This window comes from Passer montanus, unplaced genomic scaffold (assembly GCF_014805655.1).
Source record: "Passer montanus isolate IOZ18808 unplaced genomic scaffold, ASM1480565v1 scaffold97, whole genome shotgun sequence".
In the NCBI taxonomy this organism is placed as follows: Eukaryota; Metazoa; Chordata; class Aves; order Passeriformes; family Passeridae; genus Passer; species Passer montanus.
The window spans coordinates 1,272,651-1,287,099 of NW_024375145.1; the positions used below are offsets into that span (position 1 = coordinate 1,272,651).

General features: G+C 39.7%; 1 protein-coding gene across 2 annotated transcripts in view; it reads right to left on the reverse strand.

The window, feature by feature from the left end:
• The window catches only part of XRCC4 (X-ray repair cross complementing 4), a 142,941-nt gene that overhangs the window by 21,326 nt on the left and 107,166 nt on the right, over positions 1–14,449 (reverse strand). Inside the window, exon 10 of one of the 2 annotated variants that reach the window (XM_039696332.1) lies at positions 6,213–6,270. The exons of the other annotated variant lie outside the window; for it this stretch is intronic. Coding sequence (XP_039552266.1) covers positions 6,228–6,270 — 43 coding nt within the window. The 3' untranslated portion in view covers positions 6,213–6,227. Of the gene's footprint in view, positions 1–6,212; positions 6,271–14,449 lie in introns of those variants that run through there. 2 annotated transcript variants of the gene reach the window in all.

Below are 14,449 nucleotides of genomic sequence, written 5' to 3' on the forward strand. Positions count from 1 at the left end.
CACATACACTTAACCATTACAAGGGCAGCAGGTGTCACTATAACAAATGATGTAAAGTTTAATTTAAACATCAGAGAACACACTGAAATACTTTGGAAATTGCCACAGGTCACTTAACATTTTATATGAAAAAAAAAAAAAGAAAAACCCTAACTCCTCTCCCTAACATTTGATTTTTTTTCTCCCCTACACGGCCAAGTAAAGAAAACACAGACATGGATTCTTTGTAATTAGCAGGACTGTGGTTTTTACAGCCAAATGTGGGCCAAGAAGTGAAAAGTTAACAAATCATTAGACAACATACATTGCTCTGTATGAGAACCATGGCAATCTGCAGAATAGCTCAGGATACACGAGCATGAGGTCAACTGTTTTCAGTAGATAATTGTTCAGTATAAGCATCCTTGCCTCACAGACAAGGCATGCAACAACACACAGGGACTCCTGGCACTTCCAAAACAATTATATTTGCCCACCACGTTACCTAAACAAATACAGGAAGCACGGTCAGTAATCACAGATATTATTTAAATACTAAAGAAAGAAAAATAATAATTCTATTTTGTTCCCTCTCCTCTCTCCATTTTTCTGTGAATCACCAGTTTCCATGGCAACTGCACTGTTTACAACACAATAGCCTCTTCCTCTTCTTGCCCAGGCTCCCTGATGTTGCAAACCACTTTAACACCTACTTAACTTTAAAGCTGGGGGACCCCTACAGCAGTGCAGGGGACCAGTGTGGGTGTTCTGCTCAATTCAGGGACAACAAGGGAAGGGAACAGAAGGAAAAGTAAAAAACGCAACATCTGTTCGCTTAGGGATGTCCCTCCTTCCCCAGACTGTCCTTTTATTTCAATAAAAGGTTTGATTTTCAGTATTTCCTGCAGGTTTCCACTCAGGAATCCTGCTCCTCCTGAGCCAGACTCTGCTCAGGGCTGCACTCAGCTCCTACAAATATTGGTGATCAGTGTTTTATTCAGCATCTGCCACCACCAAGGCCAGGCTGGACAGGGCTTGGAGCAACCTGGGGCAGTGGAAATGTGGAATGGGATGAGCTTTAAGGTCCTTTCCAACCCAAACCAGCGGGGAATGCCATTAATAATTTACCACCATGGTGCTCTTGCTGCTGCTGGTGTCCCTACCTGTCCACAGCAGCAACAAAAAAGCCTTAAAATCAGCAATTTTAACCCATGTGGCCGAACTTAATGCGTAAAAAAATAAATAAAATTGTCTGTGAGAAGGTTTAAGGGGAAATTTTAGTTTTTAGTTTTCTCTTAAGAAAATCATGGTCTGTGGGGAGATGGGGTGTGGGGCTGGAAGAGGTCTGTGCTCCTTCCTCAGGACCCAGAGCCATTTCTTCAACTGGAGCTCTTCCTTTTCTGCAGATGAACATTTTAATCCCAGGAATACAAATATTATCTGTTAGGTATAATTTTTTTTTTTTTTGGGTGGTTTGTTGGGTTATTCTTCCTTTTTCCTCTCTTTTGCTACAGCATAACAACTCTGGCCCCATTTCAACAATGCACTTAAGCATGTGCTTAGTTTTAAGTAGATGAATAGGTCTGTTGAAAAAAATGCTCCAGTTAAGCATAAAATTAATAATGTGCCTCAGTGTTTTGGATTAGGCTTTAATTGCAGGAACAGTTTAAAGCCATATTGTATAACACTTAAACATCCACCCATAACCAAGTTATGCTTTTTCTTAAAAAAAACCCAAAAAAACAAAACAAAAAAAACCCCAAACCTCCCAAACTGTAACAATGTTCCCTGCTAGAACCAAAGTACAGGGCTAAATATTCCTAAAATGAAACCAATATTACCCTGCAATGTGATAATAAAAACAGGTCTGTGATTTTCATGCTAATCTGTGCTGTCACACTCAGAGAAGATTTTTTTTCATTCCTCTCCATAACTCAGATTATACAGTTTAAAAACACCAGTGCAGTTTGGTGTCTTTTTGGCTAATTTGGTTCTGGTTTCAAACCCCAAACACAGTAAGTCAGGTAATTCCAGAACACACATTCCAGCATCTCTTTACGCGTTTTACAGGAGGTCTTTCTGGTTTTTTGTTTTGGTTTTGTTCGGGGTTTTTCTCAGGTTTTTTGGTGGGTTTTTTCCTTGGGTTTTTTTTGTTTTTTGTTTTTTGTTTTTTTTTTAATGGTTTTGTTTTGTCTTTTTTGTTGTTGGTTTTTTTTGGTTGTTGTTGTTGGCGGTGGTGGGGTTTTTTTGTGTGTTTTTTGTGGTTTTTGTTTGTTTGTGTTTGTTTTTGTTTTTTTTTAATGGGAAATTCTATTTCCTGTATCACCACCTCCCCCACCTACCTACAACAAGAGCAACCTATTTCAATTTAATTGTGAAATATCCCAAATAAACATTTCAAGTGGCAAAGGAGCCAATGTGAGCATGGCATACACATGGATTTCTTCCCTCCTTATGAAGGAGATGTCTATCAGAATGAATTTAGCAAGAAGTGAGATTTTCTTTTTTTTTGGTGGCTATTCCACCCAACCTTAATTTAGCACAGAGAATTTCACCTGTCCTTGTGGAAGGAGAAGTCTCCCATAAAACCTAAGCCAAAACTGTAAACCTGAAGAGTTTTATTTATCCTGCTGGTGATACCTGGTGCACAATGAGACAGAGAGAGAGCTGCAGGATGGTCTGGGAGGAGGGGAACAGACAGGAAGGGAACCCGTGGTGTGCAGCAGGGATAAATACAAACTGTTGACAGCAGAGAATGAACTCTGGCACTGAATATGAACTGGTCACGAATCAGTGAGCACACAGCTGAAACCTGAGCACAGGAGGGACACGGCGGAGCCCCTAAATTCAGCAGGAGGATTTGGTGCTCAGCCCCCAGCTGCCTCGAGTTCTGTGTCTCATTCTGAGGAGCATCCCCCGTGCCAGGTACAGCAAAATATTTATGGGGCAGCTGATGGGAAAAGCACGGGGCCAGAGGAGGGGATGAAAAGGCCACAAGACATTTCTCTCTGCAGCTGTCAGAAGGAGGAGGCTGCACACCAGAAAAAAAAATAAAATAAAAATCTACAAGAAGTTTTTGCAGTGGTTTTTTTTTTCTCCCCCCTCAAGAGACACGGATACAATGATACCTATTCAGCAGCCTGAGCCTCAGAAAAACACAGAATTATACTTCTCTGCCTCTGAGTGCAGTTCTCTGTTCACATACATTGTCCAACACCAAAGGAGACAGAGGGAGAATATAGTTTCTGCAACAAAAAAGAACTGTGTCTGTTGGGACCCTCAACGTGTTGGAAATACCAAACTTTCATTCATACCATCCATGTAGCAAGGCTTCTCAAAAGATAAAGAAAAATATTTTATCAAACTCAATCAATACTGGACTTTCTCACCAAACACCGCAGTGCTTTATCCCTACAGGGTTGCCTGAGAGCTGTGGTTTGAAACCACCACCACCACCACAAAAATCAATTTTTTTTTATTATTAATTACAAGAATTTTCCTTGCAGTCGTTGTGGGAACAGTGCTCACATATTGATCTCTCCTAGGGCAGCTCCAGAAGTAATCCAACCATCTCATTCTGCCATCTTTGCAAAGAAAGTCCACACAAGTTATTAAAAAAACCTCATTTCTACTGGGCTGTGCTTGTAACCCATGTGATTTCTGCCTCCTGGGTCACAAAGAACTGCTCAGAGAAACTTCAGCATGGGAGACTGGACCTGGGGCAGTTTTCCTTTATTTGTACCAGTCCAGGGGATCCTTCCCAGCCAAACACTGCCCAGGGTAAGAGAGAAGAACCTCTGAGGATATGACAGCCAGTGCTACAGAATTATTTTTTTTTAATGTAAAATGTAAAAATGCAAATTGTAAACTATTTTTAAAATGTAAAAATGTGGTTTTTAAAATCAAATAAAAGATACTGAGGGTGAGACTGTGGATCAGCCTCATCCATTGACTATTTTAAAACTTGTATTTGTCCCTCCAAAATCAGATTACACAGGAGCAAAGATGTAAGATGTAACATGTAATCATCATCTGGAAAAAAATAATCCAAGTAGGACATTTCCATACATTTTTGCTTGATGGTTTTTGTCCCTTTTGAATCCCACGTAGTTGATACCAGATGTGGTTGTGTCAGCATCTTCCTCAGATGATGTGAAAACCACAAGCTAGTGCAGAAAAGCAATGAGGAGGAAATCCCTTTATTTCCTGCACTCATGAAGGAGCTCACAAACAGCAAAGGTTTTGATAAATAACAAATGATAGCTCATACAATAAATAATAAATTATAAATGAGAATAATAAAATAAATGATAAATGACAGTTCATTCGTGGGCTGAGATTTGAACCATGAACAGGTGGGAGAAGGTTGTCTCTGACCCTGCTCCAGGCACAGCCACTGCAGAACGAGACTGAGGATAAAATCAGAGAGTTTGGACAAAGGGAAGCACAATAAATTCCAGTGGCACCATTCGTCACAGTCTCGTATCTCATTAATGGTGTGGCCTGCATGGCTGAGTAATTTCCATGCAAATAGGAAGCACTAACATCTTAATTTCATCCTGAATGAAGTAATGGATTTATTATTTATTTAAAGTCACTGGTGTCCTTCTAGTTTGAAATGAACTGGGTGCACAGTGCTGGGGGGAAAAACAACTTTTGTGCTGGTGTAATCAGATGATATAGAACATTATTTTACCTGATTTATGCCTATCAGAGTGCACATAGCAATGTTTATCCATGCTAACCCTGAAAGCAACAGGAGAGCAGCAGGAATATTCAGCATAAACTGCAAAAAGCTGAGACATTTATATGTAGTTCCCTGCACTGCAACCAAAAGACTTATACCACTGATTTGAGCAATATTATTTACAACTTGCTTCCAATTTCCCTTTTTCCCTCTACAGACAAATTGAAATAATAGATGCAGGAGCATAATCATGTTTGGCAATTGGTGAGAGTCTTGAAAATTGCTATTTTTGATGCTGTAGTTTGAAGAGCAAATAGATTTCCATGTTTGTGTATCAGCTGGATTGTACTAATGCAGTAAAACCTGTGCAAAATGGTTTGCTTGTCTTTGGGCTTGACAGTGATTTCAGAATTTCACAGCAAAATGGCTTTTGGTGCACGATGCAACCTGCAAACTTCAACAGCTCCTTTTTGTTAGCCAAGTGATAAAAACACAAAACAAACAAGGAAAAAAACCAAGCCAAACCAAACAAAGAAAAAACTCAAACAATTTTTGCCACATAACCATTCTTAGCACACATTCAGGCAGGTCTAATTCCCTTTTTTTTCCTTTGGCAATACCTGAAATTACATGGAACACGTTTGAAAGATGAGTGCCTTGAATTGAAAGGGTTTTTATGGAGCTGGAGTTTACTGGGGTGCCACAGTAAGCTGAATTTTCCCCAAAGGATTGCAGTGATATGGGATGTGAAAATGGGAAACTGCATGGAATACAGAAAGATTGATGGGATGTCTGTTTGGGGGTGAATATCTCTTTTGTTATAAATACTTTGCCATGGACATGTAAATGAAACTTTATTTTTTCTCTCACCTCTGGCTCTTCCACTTGTTTGATTTTCATATCAAATAAACCAGATTTAGGTGCAACACTTCTGTGGGCAGGAAGTCAAGACTTCACCAAAATAAAGGATGAATATGTGGTAGCCACAGAAGTTGTTATTCCCACCTCAATTCTCCTTCTTCCCTCACAAATTTATTACAGCACTTTTACTCAACAGCGACTACATATAACTGTGAGTTTCCAGCATAAAGGAATAATGCATTTTCTTGTATTTTGTTTTATGATAAGCACAAAACCTGTAGGAACATATTTTATAATTTTCTTACACCTACTGGGAAAGTAGCATTAATATTAAGGTAACATTTGGTGGATTTTTTAAGTCCAGAACATGAATAATTGAGATATCTACACTGAGTTAAGATGGTATCTTTCTGTAAAATAACTTGGCAGGACAGATCATAAACCATTTCAAATTCCAAAAGGCATAATTTTCTGTATTACATGAAGCAAAAAACCCATCAAAATCCAAAATAGCCTTTCCTGTACATAATGAAATTCATCCCTTATACAACCACCTAACTTTTCGAGATGTGAGGTGACTTAAAATGAAAAAAACAGAGCTTCAAAAGGGGCAGCGTGACTTCCCTCATCCTTCTCTTTCCTGTGCTGTGGTCTGCACCTCTCTCCATGCACCCCAGTTCAAGATGCAGTTTTTCAAATGCTAATTCCAGATGTAGCACTGCCCCAGGAAGCTCCAGTGAAGCCTGAGGAGATCAAAAAAGGAGGATCCAGTGCTGGCTCAGGAATGTAGACAGGGTGTTCAGAGGGTGCTGCACAGAATACAAAAAGAGTCTGATATTTAATGCTGGGGTTGTACTGTCCTGACCAGCAGTGGCAGTGGATTTCACCAACCAAAAGAGGCAAATTCAGTGTTGCTTCAAACTGCACCAGCTTCCTTCACAAATCTCAGCTCTGAGGAGTCAAACATAAATAAATGTTGTTGTTTTCCCACTAATTCCACTGCTGACACGTTCTGTAATACAGATCTGTTACTTATTCAGCTGCTATCATATCAGTATTTAGAATAAACACTGCATTTCTGAAGACACCTATGAATAAATCGGATGTTCTCACAGAATTTTAAGGCAGAGGCTTCATGAACAGCCTGCTTTGCAGTGTCCTGCAGCTCAGATTTCAGATGGCTAGGTGAGAAAATACATGGGATTTATTTTCAAGCATTTATCATCTGCAATAAACCCAGACTAACCAAAACAGCACCATGACAGTAAAAAAACTCAAAACCACATTTTCAGGTCTCTGTCATTACGGTCTCTAATGAGAATTGCTGCTGTTGACATTTCAGTGGATGACAAACTCCATAAAACAGGGGTTTGTTTATGAGAACTGATGTTTTTAAGCAGCTGGCCATGACTTTTCAGCACGGAAATTATTTTAGCAGCACATCTTCCACGACACTCACTGCGATAGTCAGGACACCAACAGCAGGCTGGGAACACATTTTAAGGGGAAAAAAGGAAGAATCACCCCAAAGTCCAGCAGGAAGTGGTGGAGGAGGAAGGTTTGGGCACAGTGGCTCAGAGGCAGCCAAGATTAAGGGAATAAAAAGTGAATATATTTATTGAAGGGCCTTCAGGTACATTTTGGGCAGGCAAAGCCCATCCAGGGCCTACACCCAAAAATGGACAACAGGTCATGCATTTTCACACTTTTGTAAATTTGGTCCATTTGCATGTTGGGGGTTAATGTTCCAACTACAGCTTCAGCTAATGAAGTAATTTACCCCAAGTTTTTCCCCCCAATTCACTTTTGTTTGCATTTCTGGGCCCTGGGGCAGTGAGGCCTCCTCGACTGCCACTCCCCTCAACTCACTTTTGTTTGCATTTCTGGGCCCTGGGGCAGTGAGGCCTCCTTGATTGCCAGGCCTGGAGAGGCCTGGGACAAAATGGGAGCATTTTGACTCTGAATGTGGAATTTGGAGTTATGCACTAAAGAACTGCAGGATTAAAAATGTATGAACAATATAAATGATAAAATCCCAAGGGATCAACACCTCTTTCTCCCCAAAGCTGTGCCACTGCTGAGGGGACAGAGGCCCCTCAGGTGTCACACCCACCTGCATTCCCAGCAAAAACAACCCAGAAAAGCACAGAAGGTGCAGCATTCAGGTAAAGAAACCATTACCCACTTCAGAATAAATTTTAAAAAAAGGACCTTCCACAAGGGAGTTTCTTTCCCTTCTTTTTTATCCCTTGCCCTCCCCCTGGAAATATGTGCAGTCTACACCCCTTTTATCCTTTGCATTAGTTATTTTAAGGGCTGCAGACAATTCTGATGTAAGGCAAAATGAAAATAAGAGTGTTTCACACAGTGTATCAGAGAACCCAGTTTAAAAATGCAGAGCCTCATGCCTTGGGCCTCTAAAAACACTCTTAAAAATCAACCAATTCAATGCTTTTCATGTCAATCATACACAGAGGTCTCCAGTGACTCTGAATTTTATGAGCTGTCACTCATCCCAATCCCAGAGGTGCTCCTACTAAATACAAGCTTAATGACCCTACAAAGCATAGCTGAATATTTCCATGCGACAAAAATGTAAATTAAAAGCACAACGGTAATTGAAATTAAAGAGAAAAAAAAAAATAACTACAACAACCAACCCCAACACCACTGGCAATTTCTCCTTAAATAGCATTTTTATATTGGATATGGGCTTTGTTCACACTTAAATACACATTTTGGTCTCAGAGGGATGACAATGATGCTCAAAAACATCTGCAGACAGTAAATGGCATTACCCTGAGACAATGGAGGTTACAAGGTAATTACTCCTTATAATACATAATGGCACCTGATTAATTGTATTTCCACTCACACAAGAAACCAGAGAAATTTCTGTTGTCACAGTCACTGACCATACTGCTCACTTGAAATTTAAGTTTCATTTTCCCTTTGTTTCAAAGATGGGGATAATATGCAGAAATTTGGGGCACTGCCCCAAAATTCAGTGTGCACCTGAGCTGCCTCACTGATGGAAAGTTACCACTAAGAAGCTAAGTTATATCACAGATACTGAACACACAAATTGAAAAAATACAATTTCAATACTGTTTTGCAGGGTGATGATCCAAGAAATAAAACAGTCCAGCAGAAAAAGAGAGGCAATTAATGCCTGTATTTGTTCTCTTGGTGAAAGTTACTGAACTGGCTACCAGGTGTGTAATAATGTGAATAACTTATCACAGAATTGTGGAATGGTTTCTGTTGGAATGGAGTTTTGTTCAGGTTATTCAGTCCAAGGCCCTGCCATAAGGGTCTCCATTTGCTGTAGTTGTACTGGAGGTGTTAAAAAATAAATTAAAATGGCCTAGAAGTCGTGTTACCTGCTTGCCTCATTAGTCAATTATAAAAAAATAATAATTTTAAGATTCAGGGTAGGGCATTCAGTTGATACAAATTAATACACTTGTCAGTTCCACTCATGAACATAAGCTGAAGTATCAGAATCAGTGTGGGCATAGAAATAAAACAGACTTTTAAAAAATATATTTAAGTCAAAATGTCCTGTGTTACCAACATGGCAACTCTGAAAATCCAATTACCTTTGCAGACTGACAGGAATATTGTTAACACCTTCATTTCACCTTTGTTGGCACTCCATTCTTCTCATCTTTCAGCACAAAAATACAAAACACTGGCATGAACCACCACTGTTACACTAATCCTTTACACTTTACATGTCAAGGCATTGCTAGAAAAGTGCAAAGCTACTTTAAAACTCATGGAAAAGTTTTTATTGTGAAAATAAGGAGTGACCTACTTTTTCAGACTTTTCCACTAGTAAAATCTATGAGAAAAAACAGATACCAATGATGACAAAAGCAGAACTACAAGCTGCTGATAAGGCTCCTAAAATTGATGGGAATACATTCCCTGATGTTGACATTACACCTGACAAGTGGAAGGGCTGGAGCTGTGAACAGTCCCTTCCCAGAAGAATAGGAGAGGGAAATTTCTTGCCTGCTGAAAAATGAAACGGAAAAGGCTAAGCAAGAACCAAACTTTCACAAAAACAAGGTACATTTAGAGATCCACCATGCTGATTATACATAAATTACATGCTGTGATTTAAATAGTATAGACAGCCTTATTAATTATTAATTACACAGTGATTGTGCAGAAAGCCCACCCTCTAACAGATCCACCAGATCAGTATAAGTGTTATTGCTTTTTTCTTTTCTTTTTAGGTCTTACATCAGACTAAGTCCTACTGATTTCATGATAAGTAAACAAGAAACCAAACCAAAATTTTGGGTGTAATTTGCCCTTTTTATGGACTAGGAAAGCACGTTCTTAACTTTTGGATGTGGAACTGGGGAACAACCCAGAGAATTGAGAGAAAAGAACCCATATAAGAATAATATAATATTAATAGGGAGATTTTATGGTGATGTCATTTACACCACCATGAAACCTCAGTCCTCCCAGTGTATGTCTGCTAAGATAGGTTTTTCTCAGGGTGCTTCATTTATTTCACAAAATTTGGGAACACAAGAATAGTCGTTGTCTACACAGGTTGTGTCTTTCCTGGAAAGTAAACACAACAGTAACAGCAAAAACTTAAGTTTGCCTAAATTCAGAAATATGATTTAGGCAGCACCCCCAGGTCTCTGCCAGAGTTTTGAGTTTTAAAACTTTGCAATTAATTAATTCTCAACACTGATGTTTGTGAGTTATTTCATAAGTACTCAGTGTTTAAAAGAAACAGTAATTTTCCTCACCAAAACTGCTGCTGGGGTAACACCTTGGGACACTGAAACAAATGCTATTTATAACATCCAGCAGTAACTCAATATCATCAGGCATTCAAATATATGCCTTCAGCTCCAGCATTTCCCTGAAGCATTCAATCCTTTTAAAGACCCAGTTTTTGTGGCAGCGGTTAAAAAAACGTTCCTTCCACTTGATTAAGGGAACCATTTCATTCCCTAAAGGTATCAGATGTTACCTGTCAGGAACAGAGACAAGAATTGAGCCTTGTTTCACAGAAGGAATATTAAAAACACAGGACAAAATCAGTGTCACTGCAATGAGCTGGTGAATTATGGCGTTTGGGAAGCAGGGCTTTGGTTAAAAGCTGCTGGCTAAGGTTTAATCCAGGAAACAGCAAAACCAACACACACATACACACGCTAAAAAAGAGGAAAAAAAAGAAGAAAAAAAAAAAAGGAAAAAAGAAATGCAAGCTGCATGGAAAGGGTTCTAGGAGTTGATAAAGGCTATCAGCTTGTGTTCTGTCATAGTGAAAGAAGGAGACAGGGTGGGAGTCCAAACAGAAAAATATCCCTCCAAACAGAAGGATTCAGTGGTGATTTTTGTTTTAAATCCCTGCCATGAGGTGAGGGCAGCAGCAGCAGCAAGGGTTGTGGGAAGAAACAAATCTGCTTATAATTATTATTTCTATGGGACCAGTAATTCTAGGCCTGATAAGTAATGAAGAAGTAAAACAAATAAGAAAATGAAACAAGAGACAAATGAGGAGTTCTGCCTCTCCTGTGCTGTAGGTCTGGGCTTTCTGAGGGGGTGAAGGATGAGTCAGGGTGACTCAAAGCCCCGCCATGCCGGAGCGGGGGGAATTGAGAGGCACCTTCTGTTTTACCCTCAAAGTGGGTGATCTGGTCCCAGCACTGCCCCAGCATTAGTCATCCCATGGCAATGAAACCCGTGGAACACTAAAAACTCTTCGCCATAAAGACAGAAAGCCAAAGAAACAGAAAAAAAAAAAAATATGAATGAGCAAAGGAGGAGGAGCAATGTCGATGTTCTCGCATTAAATGAAACTGTTCACAAGACTGCTTGGCCCCTGCACACAAAAACACTTCCAAATCTGAGCACAGGCCTTGAGCCACATCTGGATCACCTGTCAGCCTGTCACCTGTCAGCCCCACAGTTTGTGCTAAATTCAGCATCACCAGCAGGGTCCTGGTGCCAATTCCAGACCTTTGAGTGAAAAGCCTTGTCACTGCAGCATGGACATTTGCTGATTTGAAGAATCAGCCTGCTTCTGTGACTTCATGTCTTCAGGCAAGGTAAGAACTGCAGGAGGGTGCTGGGGGAACCACACTGCACCCCTGGAGCACAGCTCACTGAGAGAATGGCCAGAAATTCACACATTCACGGGAAAAAGACAGAAAAAAGGAGGCATGGTTACCAAATGCCCCTTTGCAGCCCATGGGCTGCTCTGCTGTGCATAATTTCAGGATTTTGGCAGGAGCACAGTTTAATTTGCCTCTGAAGAGCCTTGTTTACTTGCATTTCCCTCTCACCAGTAACAAGCTGCCACTTCTGACGTTGTTCCAACACGGACACAAACCTGACAGGGATTTAGTGTATGGCTGCTGCATGGTTCCCTCTTAATAATATCACATAACAGAAAGACTTCATAGATTATAAATATATCCTGATGAAATAACAGATTCAGAGCTATCTCCCTTAAAAGAAAACCAAAAAAAGTTAGGAAAACAATGAAACAATTAAATAAATTAAAAGCTTGTAAGTCTACACCCATTACCATGAGAGGAAAATAGCCTTTATGCCAGGGCTAAATCACACAAGTCAATTTAAGATGTGTGCAAATGGATTAAGGACAACCGTGTCAGTTCTAGAGTTATTTGAAACATTGAAAAAAAATTCCCGTGTTTTCAAGGAAAAAAAAGAGTCCTGGAATGGGTATTGAAATGGGACAGGAAGACTGGAAACAAATGCACAGCTGCAGAATGAAACTTACAAATTCAATTATGCATGATTGCTAACTATCAATTTTGTTGCTAAAGTAGCATCATCACCAGCAATAAGGAGGACAACAATTTATCTAATTTTATGGTACTTGCAATGATGATATTCTTTAATGTATGATATTAAGCACAATTTTAACAAAAGAATTATCATTCAATTGGAGAGAAAAAACATGTAGTCTCCAGAATGATTCTTGATTCCAGAAATGTATCCAGTTGGAATTTTCTCTTCCTTCACCCACCCCTGCTTTTTCCTTAATCAACTGAGATACACAGGAACTTTCTAACAATCAAAAGAAATAAAAATAAATGCTTAATGGAACAAAACAAAATTACTGAATACAGATATAAAAGACACTTCAGCCTAATTGTGTTAGTCAGGGAGAAAAGTAAAAAAATACTGTGAGAAAACCTGTCATATTTTTTGTTTTAGAAAGGTAACCTTTGTGTCCCACATACACTAAAAAATAACAACTCCAAAAAAACCCCAACAATGCCAAAAGGAAAAAGAACCCAACCAACCTAAACAAAATTAATCACCTGGAAAAGATAAAAAACCATCAGGACTTCTACTGCCCACAATTTTAGACGAAACTCTATTGAGAGTGCTTAACCAGCAGAAGGAAAGGAAGGGCAATGCAAAAGCCGGAAAAAAGGAAATAGTCTGTTATCAAAGGACTATTAATTGCTCCCAAAGTAAGAGCAAGTGATGATCTTCTTCCTTTATTTACTCGGACGTTCAGCTGCCTAATCAAAGAAACGTTGTGCTGGTTGGGCTGAAAGAAAACTGTACCTTTTGTTTTGGTGATTGCCCACTAGACCTTAAGGGCTTTCATTGGATCGGTTTTACAGCTCAGTGCTGCACTTTAGGGAAGCAAAGGAGCAGCAGGCAGCTCCCAGCCTCCACTTGCACTGCCAGGAAACAGGAGCAGGGCTCTGGAGCATCACCCACCTCGATTTTGTGGTTGTTGCTGCTTGGTTGGTCCTCCCTCCAAAGTTGCAGTTCCTGGTTATACTCAATTTACTGCATTTTGCAAATATGAATTTCTAATTATAAGTAGCTGGCAACATTCAAGCCAACAGATTTAAAAAACAAACAAACAGAAAAAAAAAGAGCTAAAACCACCTTTCCACAGAGAAGACAAAGATTACAGGTTTTGAGTGCTTGCACTCCCTGCTCTCCTAGCAGAGCATTTTGGCACAAGCTTTTTTTGTGCATTTTGATTTTGCCACAATTCCACTGGCTCTCTTGCAGCTTGCAATAAAGTAAATGAATAATATAAAGAAAAATTTAATTTTCTTACTGCCCTGCAGACCCACAGAGTGTTAGATTTTTGCCTTCAAGCTCTTCAGCTCAACAAGAAAATATGGAAATGCACCTCTTCCTTTTATCCTCCCTGCATCCCCCACGCACAATCCATTACCAAAGCCATGAGAGTATAAAAGTGTCAGGTCCTCTTTCTCTTCAGAGCAGCAAGTTTTGTAATTTGCCTGCAGGCAGAATAGGAACAAGCAGCTTTTCAAGGTTTTTATGGCCTGAAAGAATTCTTACAACAGCAAAATTATTTTGGAAGAAAATTTCTTAACTCCTACCGGAGAGAGCAAAGATGTTCCAGATGATCTGTAAATGATATGTAATGAATGCTGAATTTTTTCCCCCTGTCTGAATTTGCTCTATTCTGCTTTTTTAAGGACTTTTCTATATTGAGAACAGAATATTTGTAATAATGGATACCATTACAGAATGTGTGTGCAGAGGCTGAAAATGACCACAGGCACATTTCTTGGGGCATGTAAGGCTTTATAGTAATTTCTGTGTGAGATGAGGCCTACAGGAGCGAAGAAAACCTTCACTCCTGATACTTAGCAACACAAATTTTTTTTTTATTCAAGATGTTTACGACTCTGCAGATGTTACAGGTTTATTTCTTTCCTTGCAGGCTGAGTGAGCACAGCAAATCGTCCCCCCGGGAACTCGTGAGCCAAGGCACACTCAGCTATCCCAGAAAACATCTCCCTGCATCCACAGGAATAAAACACCATTAAAAACCCAGTCTTAAGGGGCTGGTGAACCTCCTGCTTTACTGGTCCTGACCAGAATTCTGGCACATCTGTGAGACAAACACAG